General features: G+C 26.6%; 4 protein-coding genes across 4 annotated transcripts; 1 reads left to right on the top strand and 3 right to left on the bottom strand.

Moving 5' to 3' along the window:
• Positions 1 to 4,207: 4,207 nt before the first annotated feature.
• Positions 4,208 to 5,155, top strand: OCT59_017697 (uncharacterized protein; the record flags this gene model as incomplete). The annotated part of the gene is made up of 3 exons (XM_066137654.1): positions 4,208 to 4,271; positions 4,470 to 4,576; positions 4,670 to 5,155. The coding sequence occupies 3 exons, from the start codon at positions 4,208 to 4,210 to the stop codon at positions 5,153 to 5,155; spliced, it is 657 nt and encodes a 218-aa protein (XP_066004209.1).
• A 10,864-nt stretch (positions 5,156 to 16,019) lies between these two features.
• Positions 16,020 to 16,523, bottom strand: OCT59_017696 (uncharacterized protein; the record flags this gene model as incomplete). The annotated part of the gene is made up of 1 exon (XM_025324709.1): positions 16,020 to 16,523. The coding sequence occupies one exon, from the start codon at positions 16,521 to 16,523 to the stop codon at positions 16,020 to 16,022; it is 504 nt and encodes a 167-aa protein (XP_025184818.1).
• A 4,523-nt stretch (positions 16,524 to 21,046) lies between these two features.
• Positions 21,047 to 21,520, bottom strand: OCT59_017695 (uncharacterized protein; the record flags this gene model as incomplete). Its single annotated transcript, XM_025330097.1, has 1 exon — positions 21,047 to 21,520. The coding sequence occupies one exon, from the start codon at positions 21,518 to 21,520 to the stop codon at positions 21,047 to 21,049; it is 474 nt and encodes a 157-aa protein (XP_025184817.1).
• A 3,594-nt stretch (positions 21,521 to 25,114) lies between these two features.
• OCT59_017694 (uncharacterized protein) lies at positions 25,115 to 25,546 on the bottom strand (the record flags this gene model as incomplete). Its single annotated transcript, XM_025331619.2, has 1 exon — positions 25,115 to 25,546. The coding sequence occupies one exon, from the start codon at positions 25,544 to 25,546 to the stop codon at positions 25,115 to 25,117; it is 432 nt and encodes a 143-aa protein (XP_025184816.1).
• Positions 25,547 to 25,901: the final 355 nt, after the last annotated feature.

Raw genomic sequence — 25,901 nt, 5'->3', positions numbered from 1 at the left:
ATTATTCAGATTTCCACATATTTACATTTTAAGTAAAAAAAATTTCCTGAAGAGGTTGTGAAACAATGTAATAAGTAGAAGATAATATTTTTCTAAATTTATTAATAGGACATCGTGATCGATCAAAAATGATTGACCTTGATTGATCAATTTTGTAGAAAAAATGGATATTCAACTTTATTATTATTAAATTCCATTTATTACAATGGTAAACTTACAAATAATTAATGCCAATTCTATGAATAAAGAAATTATATTGTTGATACATAAGCCATTATTGATTTTTTTTAGTATGTTGAGCTGATGTAAAATTATTTAATTATTTATGTTTATTGTTCATGTCTGACATTTTAATAATATTTTGCATAAAAAAAACTCAATATTCATATTGCTATGATCGATTAGTGTGAGTAAAATTGTGTGAATAAATTGATTGACCAATCTAAGCAAAGTTGGTTAATAAACTAATTTTTTTTCACCATGTCATGCTGCTTTTCATTTTCTATAAATATTTTGAGATGAATTTTTTCAGTTGACAAATCCCATTTGTTTACATTATTTGTCACATGGACGCCACACTTAATGTACGCTGGGTAGTTTTAACATTTTTCATCCTCCTGTTTTTTAATTACTGATACTAATATATTTTTTCTTTTTTAAATTTATTTCATCTTTTCTTTAGTATTTATTTGTTTAATTACTAATTTTTAAAAAAAAGATAAATCAGTAGATTGATGAGTCACTCCATTTGAAACTTTTTTAATAAAAATTATTATTACAAATTTTTAAATACTTTTTTTATTATTATTAATGAAAATAATACATTATTAGTCATTATCAGTTATCCTCATAAATTCATGCAGACCTTACATAATTGTTTTTTAGGTCGGTTATCTGATATTACTATTTATCCGGTATCACGTGATTTTATAATTAAAAATGGTTATAATAAATCGTGTATCAAGCAAAAATTCGTGTATCAGGCAAAAAAATCGTGTATCAGGCAAAATTCGCAATATTCAAATCACGGGATACCGGATAAATCACTTATTCGGCACTTCGTGCCGAATAACTATTAAGTAATAAAATTATTGGATAGAAACGGGAGTTTATTATAAAAATTGCATGAACGGTCCCGTCAAACTGATAATATAGATAATATAGTACGTTATTAGACTATTATATAGTTTAAATCATCCAATAATAAATAATTATTAAATTATTTTCAATATAATCCTCTTAGGTTGAATGAAATGATCAGCCTGATTGATATATAAATTGGTATTTTTTATTTTAAAATTAAAATTAATATTTTTGCTATATTTTATTACTAAATAATAAAAATAAAAAAAAAATAATGAAATTGAAATTATTGTTAGCATGATTACACCTACCAAAATCATACCAGATCAGTAATGATTAATTTTTATAGTGAGCCTAGAATAAAGGATATTTTTTATTTTATTATTAATAAAAATTTATTATGCAGCCAAATAGGATCATAACATACTGATATTTTTAGATAAATTAATATTGCGTAAATATCTTGATATTTTTCATTACGTCATATAGATTAATTATCGCATGTCTGAAATGTGTGCCAGGTTAATGGCGCAGTGTGGCGCTGCGATTTTTTCCAAAAAAATTAAATTGCAATTTTTTTATTTAAAATAAAACCTTTAAATTCCTGCATTAGGTGTATTTTTGTCCGCTCTGCAAATTTACTTAGAGCATATACGGGTGGTTTAGAAGGCCATTTTCGAGTTATTTAACAAAAACTGTTCTTTCGACAAATCCAATTTTGGAAATGATCGGCAAAGACGATAAAATCGGTTGTTATATACTAAAGTCAAAATCTACTTCCAAAACCTCCTTCCATTTATAAGTGAATTTTGTAAAACAGATGAAAATACATCTAATGTGTAAATTTGAAAGCTTTACATTAAAAAGAAAATCTTTAACTTAAATCTTTTTGAAATTACTGCGCCACACTGCGCCGTCAACCTGGCACACATTTCAGACGTGCTTAATTATCACATGTTTACTATGCTTTCATATGAACATGATCTTGGACGTCTACAGTTATTAGGTATGGTGGTTAAAATATCATCCGAACTGCTTCGCAGTTCGGTAATATTTCAATCCCCTTACCCAATAACTAATTTTTTTCTTCATTTTATATTATATTAGGTTAGATCCGTTGTTTATGACAAATCTATTAGGTTTAAAATAAAAAAAAATTATTTTTAAATATCATGTGTATTTCGGATTTTCATAATAACATAAATAATCTGCAGTTTAAGTCGATCATGCGGTAATTTTATTTTTTCTTTTCCACTGAAAAATATACTAAAAAATGTCTGTTAAATTTTTTCAAAATCAAAATTATATCAAAATATTGGGAGATGATGAAAATTATGATGTTACTATTGAAGTTGATGAGGACCCGAATGTAAAAATATTCTGTGCTCATATGTATGTTATCGTTCTCCTTTCTTACGATGATCTTTGGCTTCTAAAACCAATTATATGATAAAAGTGGATAAGGGTGCTCTTGTTAAAATACTTACAAGCATATGTTTCCTTTCATAATAAAAATCTATAAACCGCGTTGATGAAAAAGATTCCTCATGCACTACTGTATATTAAAGCATGAAGAATTTTATTTAATCAAACGTAAATAAAGCAAAAGCGTTATCTTTAAGAGAATCGAAAAATGCTTTAGTAAACGTATTTAGTATTTTAGCTTTAGCATGCATCAAAAGGCATAATAAATCAATAATAGTAATAAAATAGTATATTAAAAAATCCACCCATTAATTAGTACCAGCCATTGAGATAAAATATATTTAATTCACGCTTCAGTTATGACGATATTAATAAATTATTTATTTGGACACCAATGTCCATTCAACTATGGTGGTTATTTGGACGTTAATGTACGTGGTTATTTGGACATATTTATATAAAAAAAAAAATTACCGTACCGTACTGTACTGGCTCTATAATAAATATAATATGCGTTGCGCCGGGGATGATACTTGCCCATCAAGTAAGAGAGTAATAACACACTTACATTTTATTTGCCATGCAGTGCAGTGTGAATAAGTTTTTTACTATTATTATGATGGCATTAGTAGGAAATAAATGTAATAAATTATACAATTTATATGATTATACAAATAATAATGAATTGTGTGCAAGTGTTATACAGTATATGAAATATTATTATTAAATGCAAATTTTATTTATCACACGAAACAAATGTTGCAGTACTGTGAAGTTTACAAATTCATTACAAAAAACAATTTTGTATAAGTAGTTTATTGTTACATTATTACAAAAAAAATCTTTTTTTTTCTTATCTTAAAAATTTCCATTGTAGCATTAAAAAAATTACATCCTCTAGAGAAAAAAATATCATCACTAATTAATATGAAAAAAAAAATTCCCCCGAAAAATTAATTATAACGATCTACAAATCATTAACTACGCGTGGCGCCGCAACATTGATCTTGATCACTGATCCAACCTAAATGGTGAAAGAATGTATTCGGGAAAAATCATTCGGTTTGAAAGAAAAAAAAACCAAACCGAAAAAGGAAAAGGGAAAAAAAAATTTCGGATTGGAAAAAAAGTCAACCGAAAAAAAATAAAATAAAAATTCTGATTAAAATTTCATTAACCGGAATTGGATCAGATGTACAGCATGAAACATTGAAACATGACTTGCCGTCAGCAATTCAAATTAGTAATTTATACAGGTCACACAAACACCATTTTTTTTTAATTATATAGAAGATAGAACAAGTACGGTACGGTACGGAATTTTTGAAATTTTTAATTTTTGGAAAAATGATACACAATATTTTTGTACTGTGAACAAGGTTACGAAAATATTATGCCGTCTCGCATGTGCCAGCCAAGGCTTAAATGGTGATCACTGATCACCATTGTTCTCATGGTCGGCTGACCAGATCAGTTGACCAGATCGCACACAAAAAAGCTAAACCCCCTTCAATTCTTTACATTTTAATATGAAAAATATTCCATATGATTTTTAAATTATTATGTCGTTTAAAACTTTTCATAAAAATTGTTTATGACAATAAAGGAGCTACTATTTAAGGAGTTGATCGACATGAAATCAAAAATATTTAAGCAGGTTATTCTAGCGTCAAAGTAAACCTCAAAAATAATAAATATAATGTCATCTCAAAACACATGCAAAAAATGTGGTGAAGTATATACAGATATACGAGAGAAATGGTGTAAACAATGTATAACAAATTATTTGAAAGCAAATTTTACAAATTGGACCAGTAAAAAAGAAAAACTTGATAATTTCATTCAAGAAATGCAATTAAATATTTATGACTCATCTGATATAATATTTGAATGGATACCATACAATCAATTTAATGATATTAAAGAAATAATTAAAGATGACCTTACTTTAATGTATTCAGCAATATGGAAGGATGGACCATTATATCATGATAATAAAGTTAATGAATATATTAGAAAATCAAATAAAAATATCGTTTTAAAATGTTCTATTAAATTTCTAGATGAGGTACGAAAATTTTTTATGAATTTAGTTTAAACATCTTAATTTAATATAATAATTTGTTTACATTTTAATTTTTTTTTTTTATATTTTAATAAGGTTAAAACATGTTCAACAAATCTTGATGATGATGAGGCTCTTTTAATATATGGAATAACTCAAAATCCTGATACGAAAAAGTATTTTATGGTTCTTCAGGATGATTACTGTAAAAGTTGTAACAAAAGACATACAAATAAGGAATGGTGCTATTCATGTCAAACAAATAAGTTTAAATTCAATTTTACTAACTGGACTAGTGGAAATAAAAAAATTGATGATTTCATTCAAGGAATGCAATTAAGTATGAATAGTGGTGTCGATATACTATTTGAATGGATACCATATGATCAATTTGATAATATAAAAGTAATAGATAAAGGTGATTTTGCTACAGTATATTCAGCAAAATGGAAGGATGGTCCATTACGTTATAATGCCAATAAAAAGGAATATGTAAGAAATTTGAATCAAGCAGTTGATTTAAAATGTGTATATGACTCTCAGAATATTATTGATGAATTTTTAAATGAGGTACGGATTTAACATTTCTTTATAAGATTCCAATCGTTTTAATATAATAATTATTATTTTATTCTTTTATTAGGTTTTAATATATTCAAAAGCATGGTTAATATCATTTCATAGTGATAAAATTTCTAAAATATATGGAATATCCCAACACCCAGATACAAAAGATTATATCATGGTTCTTAAAAGTAAATATTGTGAACATTGTAGTAAAAATTTTGTAAGTAATAATAATGAAATGAATACATTATGTGAATCATGTCAAATACATCAGGAAATTTTTTCATGGGATATATATCGATGAAAATATCACGTGACATATATCAGATTAAATTGTCGATACAGTTAAAAATTGACTGCAGGTTAAATAGCGTTATATTATTTATAGTTAAATATTGTTGTATTTAATAATTTTAGATTGTTAGATTATTTTATTTATTGCATTATTCAATAACAAATGATACATTTTTAAATCTATACTAAATATACTGTATACTAATCTAATCTAATCTAAACCTACAAGTGAAGTTTACGTTTCTATTAAAATATTAAATCAAAGTTTCCCTGTTGCGAAACGTTAATAAACGTTTCTAATTAAAATGAAATAAATTAATAATAGCTTCAGAATAATTTGTAAAACTTACCATTTCAATATCCAGTACCCAAAATAGTCTTAGAACCTACATGAAAAAAGAAAATAAATGTTAAACCGTTTCTGAAAAAATAAAAAAAAAGGTAAGTTAAGAAACTTACCAGTTCTGATTCAGCGAATTAGCGAATTTGAAACCCCAAAGTACCTAAAATTAAAAAAGTAAAAAAGAAACGTTAGAACGTTTCTTAGTAAAAAAAAAAATTGTTTTGCAATGAGAAACTTACCATTATTTCACCATTTCGGAATGTTGTATCACAAAACCTACAAAAAAAAAATAAAAATAAAGAACGTTAGAAACATTCCTTTAAAATGCAAAAAAAAACTTTAAAGCTTCGTAACAAAACTGTTACGAAACTTCAAGTCTCCTCAAATCCCTACTCATCTCCCAAAACTTACGAAAACTGCTATCCCAATCCAAGATCAAGGCTGGAGGGAACCTACAAAATAAATAAAGAAATTTTAGTACATTTCTTTTAAAAAAAGAAATTTTTTTTTAAAAAAGAATTGAAGTTCAAAACGAACTTCGAAAACTAACCATTATCCAGTATTAGAAAGAACCCAGAGAGCACCTACAAAAGAATAAAAGAAGAAACGCTAGTTAACGTTTCTAATTATATATAAATATAAAATAATAAGTTTCGTAACAAAACTTACCATTTCCACATTCCAATGGTACCCAATCCAGCAAATTCTCAAGAACCTTACAAGAGAAGATAAAGAAACGTTAGAAAACGTTTCTATTAATAAAATAAAATAAAAAAAAATTTACCTCGAAAAATTAATTACTGTATAACGATCTATTGTTACAAAAAATAAATAAATAAGTAATTATGTTAGTCTATTATTTATTGAGTTTGATACAAAAAAATAATATTCAGTTATTATTAATAATAATAAGAATCGGCAATTGCCGTGGCGTCGCAACATTGATCCGATCACCTAAATGGTGAAAGAATGTATTCAGTTCGGTTTGAAAGAAAAAAAACCAACCCGAAAAAGGAAAAGGGGAAAAAAATTTCAGATTGGAAAAAAAGCCGAAAAAAAAAATAAATATTAAAAATTCCGATTAAAATTTCATTAACCGGAATTGGATTAGATGTACAACATGACTTGCCGTCAGCAATTCAAAATTAATTTATACAGACTAATCTAAAGGTTCGTCACACAAACACTATTTTTTTAATTATAGAGAATATACAAGTACGGAATTTTGAAATTTTTGGAAAAATGATCAAACAGGTTTCAAAATCGTACCGTACTGAATAACTATATAATCCGGCCCTCGCATAATATTTTTGTACTGTAAACAAGGTTACGAAATATGACGTAATAATGACGTTTTGCATGTGCCAGCCAGGTTAAATGGTGATTACCATGTTATCATGGTCGACTGACCTGATCTGTCTGATCAGTTGACCAGATCAGTTGACTTTGGCACACAAAAAAAGCTAAGCCCGTATTAATTCCCTTCATTAAGGCGTTGATCGACATGAAAATCAAAAATATATAAGCAGGTTATTCTAGCGTCAAAGTAAACCTCAAAATAATAAATATAATGTCTTCTCAAAACACATGCAAAAAATGTAGCGAAGTATATACAGATATACAAGAGAAATGGTGTAAACAATGTATAACAAATTATTTGAAAGAAAATTTTACAAATTGGACCAGTAAAAATGAAAAACTTGATAATTTCATTCAAGAAATGCAATTAAATATTGATAACTCATCTGATATAATATTTGAATGGATACCATACAATCAATTTAATGATATTAAAGAAATAATTAAAGATGACCTTACTTTAATATATTCAGCAATATGGAAGGATGGACCATTATATCATGATAATAAAGTTAATGAATATATTAGAAAATCAAATAAAAATATCGTTTTAAAATGTTCTACTGAATTTCTAGATGAGGTACGTAAATTTTTTATGAATTTAGTTTAAACATCTTAATTTAATATAATAATTTATTTACATTTTAATTTTCTTTTTTATATTTTAATAAGGTTAAAACATATTCAACAAATCTTGATGATGATGAGGCACTTTTAATATATGGAATAACTCAAAATCCTGATACGAAAGAGTATTTTATGGTTCTTCAGGATGATTATTGTAAAAGTTGTAATAAAAGATATACAAATAAGGAATGGTGCTATTCATGTCAAACAAATAAGTTTAAAATCAATTTTACTAACTGGACTAGTGGAAATAAAAAAATTGATGATTTCATTCAAGGAATGCAATTAAGTATGAATAGTGGTGTCGATATACTATTTGAATGGATACCATATGATCAATTTGATAATATAAAAGTAATAGATAAAGATGATTCTGCTACAGTATATTCAGCAAAATGGAAGGATGGTCCATTACGTTATAATGCCAATAAAAAGGAATATGTAAGAAATTTGAATCAAACGGTTGATTTAAAATGTGTATATGACTCACAGAATATTATTGATGAATTTTTAAATGAGGTACGGATTTAACATTTCTTTATAGATTCAATCATTTTAATATAATAATTATTATTTTATTCTTTTATTAGGTTGCAACATATTCAACTGCATGGATAATATCATTTCATAGCGACAAAATTTCTAAAATATATGGAATATCCCAACACCCGGATACTAAAGATTATATCATGGTTCTTAAAAATAAATATTGTGAAAATTGTGGTAAAAATGTTGTAAGTAATAATAATGAAATGAATGCATTATGTAAACCATGTCAAATAAACCATTTGAAAAAAAATCTTGCAAGCTGGTTTAGTGGAAATGAAGAAATTGATGATTTCATTCAAGAAATGCAATTGAAAATTAATTATCATAATAATTTAGTATTTGAATGGGTACCTTACACTCAATTTAATGATATTAAAAAAATAAGCAATATTGATGATTCTATTACAATATATTCAGCAATATGGGAGGATGGACCATTGTGTTACAAAGAATATGACGAGGAATTATTAACAAGAGAATCCAATACAATGGTTATTTTGAAATGCTTTAATAATTCACAAAATATTACTGGTAAATTTTTAAATGAGGTATGATATTTTTTCATGAATTTAATTTAAAATAATACTTTTAGCATATTATTTAATCTTTATTTCTAATAGGTTGAAATACATTTAACAAATATTCAAAATTACGATGATGACTATGTTGTTCATACATCTATTCTTGAAATGCATAGAATAGCTCAACGTGATACTAATTATCTTGATATGTTTGCTCAAAAACGTAACAAACCCAATTATCTTGAAATATATGGAATGTCTCAAAATCCAGACACAAAAGATTATATTATGATTTTTCAAGATGGATATTGTAAAAAATGTGGTGAAGAATATACTGATATAAAAAATAGATGGTGTAAACCATGCCGAATAAATTATTTTAAAGAAAATTTTACAAACTGGACAAGTCAGAATAAAGAAATTGATAGTTTTATTCAGGAAATACAATTAAGTATTAATCATTATAAAGATAAGATACTTGAATGGATACCATACAATCAGTTTATATATATTAAAGAGATAAGCAAAGGCAATTCTATTACAATATGTAAAGTAATATGGAAGGATGGTCCATTATATTATGATAATTATGAAAAGAAATGGTCGAGAAACCCTTACAATAAGGTCGCTTTAAAATTTTTATATAATTCACAAAACATTATTGATGAATTTTTAAATGAGGTACGAATTTCCTTGTAAATTAATTTTAGAACTTTTTTTTTCTAATATAATAATAATGTTTATTCTTTGCTTTAAACAGGTTAAGATGTATTTAGAAAATGAGAAAAATGATCAATATAAAATTACTGATCATATTGGAATATATGGAATATCTCAAAATCCAGATACAAAAGATTATATAATGATTCTTCAAGATGTATATTGTGAAGAATGTGGTGAAGAATATACTGACAAATTTAGTGAATGGTGTAAATCATGTCAAATAAATTATTTAAAATCAAATTTTTCAAATTGGACTAGTGGAAATGGAAAAGTTGATAATCTTATTCAAGAAATACAATTAAAAATTGACACATGTTATGATATGATATTTGAATGGATACCATTCAATCAATTTACCGATTTAAAAGAAATAGGTAAAGGTGGTTTCTCTAAAGTGTATTCAGCAACATGGAAAGATGGTCCATTATGTTATGATCTTGATAAAAAGGAATGGATAAGACAAACCAATGAAATAGTTGCTTTAAAATGTTTGTTCAATTCACAAAATATTAATGATAAATTTTTAAATGAGGTAAATTCAGTTTTTTTTTAAAAGTATGATTATATTTTATTAATATAATTTTTTCAATAAATAGGTTAAAGCATATTCAACTTCAGGTATTAATATTGATATTCTTCAAATATATGGAATATCTCAAAATCCAGATACAAAAAATTATATTTTAATTCTTCGATATGCAAAAAAAGGAGATTTTAATAATTGGATAATTAAAAATTATGAAAATTTTGATTGGAATAGTAGAATAGAAGTCTTATCTGGCATTGTTGATGCTCTTGAAGAAATTCATGAAAAAAATATGTTTCATCGTGATTTACATACAGGCAATATATTATTTAGGCTTCATGATGAAATCAATGTATGTATTTCAGATATGGGATTATGCGGAGATGCTGGTAATATGGATGAAACAAAAATTATTGGAGTTATGCCTTATGTAGCTCCTGAAAGATTAGAAGGAAATCCTTATACTCAAGCATCAGATATATATAGTCTTGGTATGATTATGTATTTTATAGCAACTGGTGGAAGAAAGCCTTTTGACAATTGTGCACATGATGAGAATTTAGCATTGAAGATATGTAATGGAATTAGACCTGAATTTAATGAATCAGAAGTACCAAAATGTTATATTGAATTGATGAAAAGATGTTGGGATTCAAATCCAGCTAATAGACCAAGTATATCTGAAATTAAAGAAGTAATTTCACTATTTGAGGATTCATGTAGTCAACAATATGAATTTCAAGACGAAAGTCACTACGAAATTGAAAAACAATTTAAAGAAGCAGAAATCTGTAGAAGGTTAGATTATGTGCAATCAACTACTCATCCTCAAGCTATTTATAAAGCTCGGGAGCTTAATTCTTTTACAACAGGTCTTTCAAAGAATATTAATAATGAAGTCAGTGATAATGATAATAATAAAGTCAGTGATGAAATGGCAGTAGAAGACTTGTTTATTCAGGATGTGGAGAATAACGAATTTAGTGATAATATTGCAGTAGAGGAATTATTATTACAGCACACGATGCAAAATTGGCAATGAATCTGAAATAATTCAGTATAATATATTTTTCATTATTTTATATTTTGATAAATAAGATATTTATATATTTTATATATTATATATAATTTTTTCAACACTGATTATAGAATTAGTATGTAAACTTTTTTTTTTTACATAATAAAAATCAGTTTGTAATTGATCAAATTTATTTTATTCCAATGTTAAAATGATTTATAATATGTTTATGTTGAGTAGTTCGAGTCAATTTGAGAAAAGTGGGTCTTAGGATAAGGGTAAAATACTTACAAATATATGTTACTCCACGTTGATCACAATTTTTTGAAAAAGATTCTTCATGCACCAATGTATATTAAAAGCATGAAGAATTTTAATCAATCAAACGTAAAAAGCGTTATCCTTCAAGCGAATCGAAAAATGCTTTAGTAGACGTTAACTAAAAAGTAATTATGGTATTTAGTATTTTAGCTTTAGTAAGCATAAAACAGTATAATAAATCAATAATAGTAATAAAATAGTATGTCAAAGAAATCCACCTATTGTTAATAATAATTATTGAGATAAAATATATTTAATTCACGCTTCAGTTATAACAATATTAATAAATCATGTCTTTGAAACAAACGCTAATAATGTTTACAAAAAATTTTCTAGTAATTGAAATTTAACTTTAGTGATAAATAAAATAAACACAAAAATCGAAAACATGCTACAGTAAATAATAAATTTTCATCTAATCAACTTATACTTTTGAATATTGTTGTAAAAGGATTCATATAAAAACAATCGTTAAACATTAAAGTATAAAATTCTCCAATAAACAATCTTTTTTTTTATAGTTTTTCTTGTATTTAATTTGTCATTTGATCTCTCTTTTTTTTTATACATTGAACAAACTAATGCGAAAAATTAGAGTATCGACCTCGACCATCATGATTATACGGAAATCGTGTGTTGCAATTACGAAAATGACGTGGTAATAAAATCACTATTCAATAATTAAAGAATAAAGAGGACAAGACAAATTATTATTACTAAAGTACTTGTATTTTTTTAGATTTTACCACTTGTAAATCAATGTTAATTTCTATTTCTTTCAAAACCTCCGATGTTGTATAGTATAATCTATACAGTATAGTTTTTTTTCCGTACAGTATAGTTGCAAATTGTGAGACTTTGGCTTCAAAAGTAGCGTTCTTACTTGTTATCTCGATTCTATTCATCCCTAGTCCGGTAGACGGTAATACTTAAAACTTTTCTTTAAAAATGAAAGATCGTTTTTTTACAGTAATAAAAAATAAATAAAAATAAACAAAAAAAAAATCATTTTTACACTTTTCTTTTCCACTAGTTTAAAATAAATAAATTTCTCTAATATTGGGGAAAAAAAGGTAAAAGAAATTTTGGTTTAAATAACTAATTCTATTCAATATGATAACTGGACACATCCAATCCTGGTTATGACGGGATTGGAGTTCAAACGGATTAGCTTAAAATTGTGACATCAGATTGACTTATTTTTACATTTTAATTGAGATTTGAGAATGAGATAGTTGTTCTTCAAGCGATAATATAATTTCTTTTTCTTCTTGGTAATACCTTGGCCCATTTTTTGACTTGATTTCCAAATTATTGTATTAAGATCGTCGATGAAATTTTGACAAGGACAATAAAAGTTTTGAACGAGTTGATTTTTTACTGATATAAGTGTAAAATAGCTTGAAACAAGGGATGATCATTAGATAACGTGAGGTTGTTGCCAGTCTTAGGAATCAAAAATAAGAGGTTGCTATTAATACGCCGAGCGAGATCAAAAATGAAAGATGAATCGTAAGCAGATTAAATAGAACATCTTTATGTCTAATAAGGACATCATGTTGTGATAGATGTGCCGAACAAGGATACTTACAAGATGGCCAAATGCGACGAAATATGAATCGCCAACCCCGACCGACAGATGTCAAAAGGGTAGACGAGGAGGTCACCAGGTGCGAACCGGGTAAGCCATCAAAACAAGTAGGTCGCTATTGAGAAGTTTCGGCCCCAGGAGTATCTAACAATTTTTATATTTTTTCATTATCATATAATTTAGACAATGTATATTTAATAATTTTATAAATTCAGAAAATTGTTTAACTATCACTTCTAATGACACAGCAGTCGGATGACAGTGATGTGCGAAGGAGAAGCACATCACCCATAGAGGATTTAACATCACAAATCTTGGAATCATAGTACAGGCCGAAGGTTATAAAAATCCAACCATAACAATAGCGATGGTTGATTCTGACGTGACAAAAACAATAATGAGCAAAGAACTTTTCATAAAACAACAATTCATCACTAACAAATTTTCTTCACGTCGTCTAAATTTTGATTGTATCTTAAAAAAAAAAAATGTTAATAAAAAAGGATAAATATGTATCTCGCCCGGTGTGATGCTTTAATAAATCTAAAAAAAATTGTAAAAAAGAAATTCTTAATATACAAACATTTTTAAAAGATATACATTATATGTATTTTATCTTCTCTGAAAGTTTACTTAAAGCATAGCATCAAAGATGGTTTTGAATGTCATTTTTGACTTATTTGACAAAACTTTTTTTTTGTTAATCACGTGACGTATTTAACTCTGGCCAGAATTAACTGATCGGCATAAACAATTTCCTTTTATGGGATAAAAGCGAGATCTAAGCATCATACATGTGGACTAGACATAAATTTACTCAATAAAAAATAACTATTTAAAAAATATTAGTAAAAATTGAAACTGATATCAAAATTACGCCATAAAGTGAAAAATTCAGCTGCGCGCGGCACAGTAATTTTATATAAAAATATCCATACCTTTGAGAATATTTAAGCATTTTGATAAAAATTAATATTTGAGTAATCTCATATATGCTGAAGAACCTTACTTGAGCCTCCTAGACCTATTTCATTTAACTAAAGTATTGAAATTACACTATAAATTTGAAAAAATATATTTTAAAACTTGTTTCATTTAACTAAAATGTTAAAATTGTCGCAGTTTTCAGAATTCTGTGTACGTTGTGATCACTGAATGATTATAAATAATTACAGGACGAATATTGTCCGATTTTGTCTGATAATCGTCCTGTAATCTAATAATATTTTATCAGATGATCTATGGTGGGGTAGCACAATTTTGAAACGCGTTTATTTATTAGAGAAAAGAGCACTTACATATACAGTATAACAATATTCCATAGTTTTTTTAAAAAATTATTTCGACATGGAAAGAGAAAAAAGGAGAGAATTTTGTTGTAAACGGTAAATAATAAACAAATCAATTAATAAGGCTGATCGCGCCACAATCAGTGTTCGGAAATGACCTGGTCATTTGACCATTTAAATGATTTATGAAATTATTCATAATCATTTAGTCATTTCAATCATTTGATTTTGATTGGCTAATATTTATCACATAAATAATCATGTGACTATAATTAAAAAATAATGAATGTAATGTAGGCAAAAATTGCCAAAATTACATTCAAATGACCAAGGTCATTTGTCATTTGAATCATTTGGTCATTTCAAGTCATTTGCTGAACACTGCGCCACATAGGAAGAAAAATTTGCTGGGGGAAGATCATTTTAAGCCTCTCATTGTGGCACAGTAGAGAATCGCAAAAAGAAGAAATGTTCTTAATATGTATTATACCGTCTAAGTAAATATAATTTTGGCTGCTCTGCAAGTTTACTTAGTGTGACAAAGGCAGTTATGAATACCAATTTACTTGCTTGATAAAAACTTTTTTTCGCCCTGGAAATGATCGGCAAAGACGATATAATATACTGAGTTCAAAAAACAAGTATTAAAATCTCCTTCGGCGGTCCTTCCGAACTCCAAGTAAGTTCCTAGATCAGTTAAAGATACATCTATTAAAAACTTTATTTTTAAAGGAAACTGAAAAGTGCTATGTAACAAGGAGGCTTAGCTTGTCGCACTCTTTCAGGCATTGATATTTTAAAATCTTTAACCGATAAATATAGACAAAATTAAAAATGAAATAATATCCTTTGGCGTAGTTAAAAGAAATTATTTTATTGTTCTCCTCATTTTCGTTATTTTTTATACACAGTGAATTTTATTTTTTAGCAACCTAATCACTTCATTGGATCTTTAATAACATCAGACGGAATTATGTAATTCCAGCTCTGAAAAAATGCGTAGTTAATTGTATGATCACTCAATATTAATACTATTTCTTTCAATAAATAGTATTTCGCAATATATAAAATTACATTTCATGTAAGAAATAGTAGCCATAAATTTTTTCGTTTTATTTTGCCTTTGACTTAGAGTAATAAATTCCTTAAAAATTTTACCTAAAAAATATGTTTCTTTCTTATAATTGCCTTTAGTTTTCTTATTTATATACATTTATACTTTAATAAATCCCTTTTCTTAATTAAACGCATAGTTAAAACTTCGTAAAAGTAAAAAAAAAAAACTTAAATTATTGAAACGACTAATAAAAATGTTAATGATAATATTAATTATTGCAATATTAATAATGATCGTACTCCCAATCGATAAGCGTTCCCAATCGATAAGTTTGGAACGCATCTCATGATCGTAATAAATAATGGGAATAATAATAATAATCGGGAATAATAGTAATAATCGAAATAAATAATGGAATAATAATCGTAATGAATAATAGAATAATAATCGAAATAAATAATGGGATGATAATCGTAATTCGTAATAAATAATAGTAAAAATAATAATAATCATAATAAATACTTATAAATAATGGGAATATAAATAGTCGAAAAATAATAATAATCGTAATAAATAATGAGAATAATATTCGATATAAAATAGTGATGGTAGACGAAAAGATAAAAAAGATTTAATTATTAAAACGGATAATAGAAAAATGCTAATAGAAGTAATAACAATTATTGTTATAATCATAGTAATAATAATCGTAATAATAGTCGAAGTAAGTATAAAAGAATAACGGTTCATCAACTATGATATTATCGTTAGGTATGATATTATTGTTAGTTATGATATCATTGTTAGGTTGACTAGGTGGTGGTGATGGGGGCGAAAAGTTTTCATGAATAAATATTGGAGTAGTATCCCTTTGTCTCATTTCCTTCAACCTATTTTCTGCCAGTTCAGAAAGTCTTTTATAAGCTTCTTTTACTTCAGAAGGCTCTTTTGACCAAGATAAACTTATATATGGCGATATTCTGGTCATAGAAATATTGTTACTGATCCTTTTCCTAAGTTCTTTTATATACGCCACCCTATAAATAAAAAATCTATTTGGAGCTTTTGACCCCAGTTTCTCCTCGGATCTACGACTTAAGATCTCTTCTACCGTCAATTCTGGGGGGTAAGGTACGTTGATGAGTGGAATTTCGTTGATACTCATTTTTTAAAAAATTATAGGAATGACTTTTTCTTGGCTGTTAAGATGGGAATGATTATTTATATACATTCTTAAATATTTCGGAAACCGATTCCGACTATGCTTATAATGTAAATGTAAAATTACTAAATTAATGGATGGTTTATGTGACAAATTTTTTGTTGCACAATTCTCAAGTCACATATTATATTATTCATTACACCAACAATTTTTTAAATATCTTGTATATAAAATGAATTAATTAAATCAGTTAACCATTTAAAACTTTTTTTAATAAAGCTAAACCAGAATTAGAGGGAGATGAAAGATTAAAGATTAAAGATTATCTGAATATCAATCTATTTTTCCGTTTAACGGTGTCATTCATAAAGTTGTGAATTTGTAAATTTATCATTTTTCACCTGTTTAAACGGTTTATTATATAAAAAATAATAAAACTTATATCACTTATTTTTAGCGAGATTAATAAATAATAATAACAAGAGATTTAATAATATAACTGTTAATTATAATTATACAGTATATACCTTTTTAATTTTAATGAAATATATCAAGGGATGATTTTAAGATGTGACTATTCAAAATTTAAACGTTACACTTTTAATTTCATAATATGGTATTATTTCAAAGGGTTAATATTCATAGTTACAATTGGTAGCACATGTACAGTTATCGGAATATCTTTCACTTTATTTTTTTTTACTAATGCTGTTTCATTAACACAGTTCTTATTGATGTGAAGGACTTACTAGACTTATTTACATCATTTATTATTTATTTTTCGTTAACCAATCGAATTAACGCATACAATAGTTGCCGATAATTATTTTCGCTTCAAAGCGAAGGTGGTTCTACTCGGTTCTTAAAATGGTTATCAAATAATATTTAAATAATATTGGAAGATGCAAGATGCGCTAATCTTAGGAAGATCCTTCAATCATTTACTTCCAAATATATTTTTATTTTATGTAACATGACTTTCAACGCATTAGCACTAAATTTAATAAGTAAATAAATATTCCAAATTATATATTACATTTTTTATATAATTAAACTTGAAAATTTTCATTTTGAATCAAGAAAATAATTTTTGCGCAAAGGAACCAATTTTCAAAATTTTCGTTGCCAGTGTACTAGTAGCGATCTTGAATTGATATAATAAATTGTTTCATATAATACAAATAAATGAATTATTCGTAATAATATATGAATATAATAAAAATATACGATATATTACTATACAAATATGAATAATTAATAATGAAATCATTATAATTTATGACGCTTGTTCTCTTTACGAACATTCAGGATATTTTCGCTTTGTTTTTTTTGCGAATATAGGGTTTTAAAGGTTTTGAGGAATAATTTAAAGTCTTTCATATATATACAATAAAGTGTAGATTAAGGATAATACTATCATAATCTCCTTTGTTTAATGCTGTTTCATTAATACATTTTAATTGACGCATTTCTATCTTAATTTCGATCAACCAATCTTATTTTATATAACAACTAAATTATTAATGAAAAGGGATTACTAGGCTTATTTGCATCAGCCCTATAAAAAATAACTCTGATAAATGAAGTTTTTATTCCGATGAAACTCAGACACGTGATCATTTTTCTGAAAATTAATATTTTCAAATGGGTGGCACTGCCGATCGAATTAACGCTAATTACCGTTATAAGGTCGGTTCTTAAAATAATAAATATTTAAATAATATTTAAATAATGTGTAAATAATATTGGATGATGCAAGATGCGTAAAATGTTTTAAATGTTTTCTTTTCCTTAAAAATTAATCTTAGCCGATCCTTCAATCAGAAATTTCCAAATATATTATTATTTCATGTTCGAAAACGCATTAGCGCAGAAATCTAATTTGTCAACAATATTAAAATTATATATTAATTTTTTATATAATTAAACTTGAAAATTGTTCACTTTGGATCAGGAAAACAGTTTTGCGCAAAGGATCAAATTTTCAAATTTTTTGTTGTCAGTGTACTGGTGATTTTAAATTGATAAAACAAATTGTATCTTATATAAATACAAAGAAATGAATGATAAATGATTTATCCGTAATAATAAGTAATTAATATAATGAAACTATACGATGTATGATTATACAAATAACAACGAAAATTATCACGTTTGTTCTGTTTGGGGGTTTTATTTTTTTCTTTATTATATTTACAAATATAGGTTTTAAAGGTCTTAAAGAAATATTTTTAAAGCCTTTCAAAAAATGTAAATTAAGAATAATATTACTATAATAATTCCCTTCTTATTTTTCATATAAGTTATTATATTTTATCAAATCATGCAAGTATCATGTTGAAAGCACATGAAATCGATTTTCAAAAAAACCAATTATAGATAATTAATTTCGGATTATCATTCCCCAATCACAAATTTGGAATTCCCGCTCGCACAAAAAAATTGTGCATGAAACTATTGAAACGCACATACCATGAGCAACATAAAAAATTCGGAGTCTAATAAATGAAGTATTAATTTTTAGTAAAAAAAAAAAAATCAAAAAATTGACCCAAGAAACCGGAAAATTCATTATTTGGCTGATTTTAGAAGATTGACAAATTTTTGCCCAAGAAAAAAAATGAATATTGAAAAAAAAAAATGGCATCACATGACCAAGATATTTTCACATGACCAGGTCGCTCAACGCAGCAAAATAAGAGACGGTATTAACTTATTTTCATTATGAATACAAGCTATTCAGTATAAGCACAGCATTTTTTTTTTTTTGATTTAGACCATAAGAAAATTTTTTATTATTAAACGCGTTTCTTATCGAATAATTATTATAAAATAATACATGATCATATAGAAACAGAATTAAACCAAATAAATGGTTTAAAGCTATATACTATTGCGAGTTTTAATTGTCATAGCTATATGTTATCAAAAACAATCCTTAGTATATAATTCAGTGTTGGCATTTGGCCGCGGCCAAGATTTTTTTTGGCCAGTTTGACCGGGCAAAATGGCCAAATTTTGGCCAAATAACAAAATACTAATACTTAATTAAGGCTGTATTGGCATTTGGCCGCGGCCAAAGGTTTTTTTGGCCAGTTTGGCCGGCCAAACTGGCCAAACGGCCAAATGGCCAACCCCGGCCAAACGGCCAAGTGCCAACACTGATATAACCTCCTTTGTTTGACTTTCTTACGCTATCAAATCCCTGTATATGTTTTGGTACTTTGTATTAAGTTCGTTGAATCTCTTAATTTCTTCCGGTGATCTCTTCTTTTGACGGTTCGTTTCTGATACATGTTTCTCAAGATTTGTAGTTGTCAACGATCAAGCTACTGTTATCCGAGACCCGCTGTTCCAAAGACGTACTTTTCGATGCTTGACTTTCCTTGCGCATGTCTTTAATAATTTTTTCTACTAGTTTAGGCGTCGTATATTCCTTTATATATAGTACCCTACACAAAAAAAAGTCAATCCGTTTTTTATATTCCATCTTTTTTTCCGTAAAAGGCTCATAATTCTGGAATTAATTACCTTATACCACAGTATTTATCGAATTATTTATATTTTCCGTGAATTGATCCGTGAAGGGTTCATTTTATTCATTTTTACGAAGTTTTTACAGAAATAACGGATAAAATTTTTTGAGAATTAATAATTATATAAATACGATATCGAAAATGAGACTATAACAGATAATCAATAACGTACTTTTTTAATGATCTTTAAATTTTTTAATCGCATACTTTGCTGATGTATTTTGCGAAGACGGCAGCATTATAGAGATAGAAACTGACTTGACGGTCATCAATCAAACCTTTCCTACATTTATTAACTGTGAATTCTTCCGACACTTTCTCATCGTTCAAATTGATTTCCATAAGCTCTCTTTCTGAAGACGACGTATTTACTTTTTCTACATTTTCTGTATTCTCGCCTTCTTTATCTTTCTACATTCTTCCTTTCTCATTTATCCTTGGCTCCAAGGTTAATAAAATTGAGCTTGTAACATGCAGACTCCACTCATTATTCTTTAGTGTTATACTATAGGAAATTTTAAAGTCATTTCCTACTTAATTAGTAATAACCGAATATACAATTAATTAAATAACAAATATAACAAATAGAAAAGGGTATTTGAGTAAACTTAAATTACTTTAACGTTTTGTTTTACTTGTTTTATTTAGATTCTTAATTATTCTTAAAAGTGCTTATTTTAAATCAAAATTTACAGTTAAAATTCATATCTTATTTGTGATCAAATGGCGAAAAACGTAGAAGAAATATTTGTATAATTTGTATGCTGTATATACTGTATACAGTATATATTTTGCACTTATAAAAAGCTAATAAATCTTGTTTATATTAAATGCATATACGGGATGTCAGTTACGATATAGGTAAAAATATTAAAACGATTAAAAAAATTTTAATAAAAGTAAAAAAATAAGATAAGGAATACTAGCTCGTCATCGATATCAAATAAATAAAAAAAAGTTGGGATAATAGTTTATAATAGTCGAAGCAGTTTAATAAAAATAATAACAATCATTGTAATGATCATAGTAATAATAATAATCGTAATAGTAATCGAAGTAATAGTAACAAGGATAAAAGAAATTCGATTCATCAACTATATCATTATTAGTACTAGGAGGTGGTGGTGGTTGGGAGGAATTATTATCGTATATAATTACTAATGAATTATTTTGTCTTATTTCCTTCAACCGATTTTCTGCTAGGTCAGAAAGATTTTTATAAGCTTGCTTTATCTCAGGAGGTTCTCTAGCCCAAGAAGAACTTATTTGGGGAGAAATTTTGGTCATAGAGATGTTTTCACCGATTATTTTTCTGAGTTCTTTTATGTACGCCAATCTATAAATGAAAAACTGATTGGGTGCTCTTAACCGTAGTTTCTCCTCAGATCTACGGCTTAAGATTTCTTCGACCGTTAATTCCGGTGGATAAGGCACATTGATGAGTGGAATTTCGTTAGCGTTCATATTTAAAAATTATAGTGATTTTTTTTTACAAAAAAATAAGGGTTGTTTGAGCATGATGGAAGGGTCAATTATATACATTTTTAAGTTTCGGAATTAAATTCCGACCATGCTTATGATATAAAAAAAAATGAATTGATAAATTGATAACCGATAGTGATGGTGACTGAGTAATTGCGTACTTTAATTTTACTGTACATAAAAATACTGAATCATCAAAAATTTATCACATAAAAGATAAATGGTTCTATTACACTATAATACTAGTATATTAAACCGGTTTACACGTAGATAAAAAATAAGCAATGGTGTAATTTTATAAATCACATTCTGCACTGTAACAATCGAATGGAATGTTATCAATAATTTTTATTGAACTTTTTAAGTCGTATAATTTACTAAATTAAAATAAATTGTGGAACGAGTAACGGATTACACTTTCAATTTATGATATTTATGTGAACTTTAACCCCATTATTTGGGCTTTGTATATATTTGGTTTCTTATAAATTATTGTTTTTGTTATAATAATATCACATATCTTGTTATCATCAATATCTTCGACTTTATTTTTTTTTACTTTTACTATTTTATCATATGAATCATATTTTTTTATTTGCATTGGCGTAGTTCAAACCTTGTTTTCCGATCAACCAATCAAAATTTATTCATATGACAGACCTGTTGAAATTTGTACCATACCATCTCATTATTATTTTTCGGATAAAATTGCAGTAGTTCGCATGAACAATGTCGACATGATTATTGTGGAGAGACCCTTTCAAGAGAAACTTAAAATGGTTAATAATTAAATAATGCAAGATGACACAATATACGTGAAATATTTCCTCTTCATTATCATAATAGGATATGTGTAATATATATAATTATATAGTTTTCATATAAAATAATCTTTAAATTTTACATCTCTCTTTGAACAATTAGACTTGGAAATTTTTTACTTTGAATTACCAGGAAAACAATTGGCGCGGAGAAACGAATTTTGAAATTTTTCATTATTGATTGTTGACAAAAAAGATTATTTTCTTAATATATTCATTTCAGCCTAATGAAAATGAATAATGAATGAATTTTTACCATAATAAGATACAATTATAATTACAATAACAATTAATAATTATATAATTTATGATTTATAATTTTTTTTACGAATATAGAAGGTTTTGAACAATTTAAATTTTTTACATTGATTCAATAAAGTATAGGTTGAAAGTATTAAAAATTGCCGCCCTATTAACTTATTAAACTTATTAGTCATTATTGAAACGGAAACTGCCGAAATTAAGGTTTTGTCACGTGATCAAAATTGTATTATAAAGTCTATACTAATTTTCGCGTTTGATTCTGGCTGATGAACTGAGTCCGATTGACCAACAACTGGAATTTTTTGATTTGTAATCATTTGTAATCATTTATAATCATCCGGTCCCATGTCTTCTGCCGTCAATATATGGAATCCGAGCTAATTCCATGTCGGATCCAATAGGAACTGGGGCGAAAATTAGTATTGGAGACTTTAATTACTAACCCGGATAAGATCGACACTATCACGTCTATAAATATAAATATATAATTATTGATTATATGTACATTTACCAATTAAGTATTTTTTGAAAATTAAAAATAATTCTAAATTCGAGCTTATAGGAAGGTATTTTTTATATTTTAAGCACAGTGGATTCGGACTATTTAGTAATTTCATTTTTAAGTACCTTATCCCCCATATAAAATAATCAAATAAATATGATTTTGGTAATATTGATATAATACTTTTCCATGAGAATCTTCTCTTACTGCAATAATTTGGAATTTTTTTTTGCAGAAATTTTTTAGTATGTGCTTATAATTAGTTTAAGCATTAAAAAGTTCTCATATTTCTTATATTGTACAATCAAAAAAAAAAAAATACATAAATATAAATTAACATTTATTTTAAAAGATGTGAAAATATACGAATTTCATTAAACTAATCAAAATAAAGACTTTAGTTATTTGGTACGAAGTGATTTAATTTACCGTTGAAACTCAAAATTGTATCCCACGTGACCGGTGACATTTAAGGGGATGTGAAAAAATAATTTTGGGAAGGCAATAAAAAAGTTTAAAGTCCCTCAGATAATATAAACAGCAAAAACGCGGGATCCGGTATCACGTGATTTATAAATATTTTATACAGTACACCCGAAAATTCATAAATCTGATAATAATTTCGAGTTACCTTATTTTTGGGGTCTGGTACGAAGGTACGACATATATATAGAAGAAAGGAGTATGGCCGTATATAGATGTTGATGAAATAATTGTTTAGGCTTTGATCTTTTAAATGTAAAAATTAACTGATACAATGAATAATTTATGAAGTTTGTTCCCGCCAATTCCTTATCGTTCTATTTATTTCCATTAACACATCCCAGACATGTGATAAAATAAAAAATAACAGCAAATAAAAAAAGTGTGACCGCAGTAGTCACGTTTTAATCACGTTGGACTCTGACCACTGATTACGGTGTGCTATACGTGGCGGTGTTGAAATTCCGAAAATTGTGAATTCGATCGATTTTATAAAAGGAAAGAACTACAGTATTACAATTTAAATTTTATTACTATAAAAGGAAATTGTAATCAAAAATTTTGACATCACATATTTTCTAAAAAAAGAGAATTTTGGTAATACAGAAATGTAGATCTTATCAAAATCTGATTTGTCACCTTGATTTAACGCTCACCACAATAGATCTCAATTATATTTGTACATCCTGCAGAAAACTTGCAACTTCTGAAACTTCTCAAATATTTATATTCAATATAGTAAGTACAGTAATTTTTTTTTTTTTGATTTATGACTTAAGAAAATTTGAAGTTATTTCCTATCACTGAATACACATAACAAATAGATAATAGTATTTAGTAAACTTAAATTATTTTATCATTTTATTTTGCTTTTTTTTTTATTTGGATTCTTAATTGTTCATAAAAGTAATTATTGATCACAAAATTTGTTTATGAATTTTAACTGTAAATTTCGGTAACGAAAAAAGTCGAAAACGTATGTAAAAAAACGAAAAAAAAATTGTATGCTGTATGTATATATATATATTTTTTTGTACTTTGAAAAAAAAAACTAATAATTTGAACTTAATCTTATTTAAACTTAGTGCATAAAAGTTTAGTTACGAAAAAAAGTTAAATATAAAACCGGGGTATTAGTCGAAAGAAAAGAAAGGAATGACTAATATTATCAAATAGGCGAAAAAAGAAGAGTATTAGGCCGGGATACTATAATATTAAATATTAAACCGGGATATTAATCGAAAGAAAAGAAAGGAATGTCTAATATCATCAAATAAGCGAAACAGGGATATTAATCGAAAGAAATCCAACTCATCAATAATAACGAAAAAGTAAAATATTAAAACGGAATAATTGCATATTTGTCGAAAAAAGAATAAGGAATTCCAGCTCATCAACGATATCGAATAAATGAAAAAGGTAAAAAATGTTTATTTACTAAAACGGCAGACGAAAAAATTTAAATAAAAGTTATGATAATAATCGAATTGAAAAAAGGAAACATAATTAATAAAAATAATAATAATTATTATAATAATATTCGGAATAAGGATAGAAGAAGGTCGGCTCATCAATTATATTATTATTGATTGGTGGTGGTAGTGGTGAGGAAAAATTTTCATGTATAATTACTAATGAATTATTTTGTCTTATTTCCTTCAACCGATTTTCTGCTAGGCCAGAGAGATTTTTATAAGCTTGCTTTATCTCAGGAGGTTCTCTAGCCCAAGAAGAACTTATCTGGCGCGATATTTTGGTCATAGAGATGTTTTCACCGATCATTTTTCTGAGTTCTTTTATGTACGCTAACCTATAAATTAAAAACTGATTTGGAGCTTTCGATCGTAGTTTATCCTCGGATCTACGGCTTAAAATCTCTTCGACAGTCAATTCCGGTGGATAAGGTACGTTGATGAGTGGAATTTCGTTAGCGGTCATATTTAAATATTATAGTGATGATTTTTTTTTACAAAAAAACGAGGGTAATTTAAGCATGATGGAAGGAATATTTATATACACTTTTAAGTTTCGGAATTAAATTCCGATTATGCTTATGATGTAAAAAAAATGAATAGGAGATAAATGGTTCTATTATACTATAATACTGTATATTGAACCGATTTACACGTAGATAAGAAATAAACAATTTAAGAGGTGATGTAAAATGATATTTCTGCATTGTAATAACCCATTGATAATATACGCCATTTTAACGAAAAGCTTATAATCAATTGATTTTGATATCATTCAGTATTTTATATGTCTATCTCATCTGAACTTTTTAAGAAGACGC

This window comes from Rhizophagus irregularis, chromosome 26 (genome assembly GCF_026210795.1).
Source record: "Rhizophagus irregularis chromosome 26, complete sequence".
Lineage (NCBI taxonomy): Eukaryota > Fungi > Glomeromycota > Glomeromycetes > Glomerales > Glomeraceae > Rhizophagus > Rhizophagus irregularis.
This window is presented reverse-complemented; position numbering and strand designations above follow the sequence as displayed.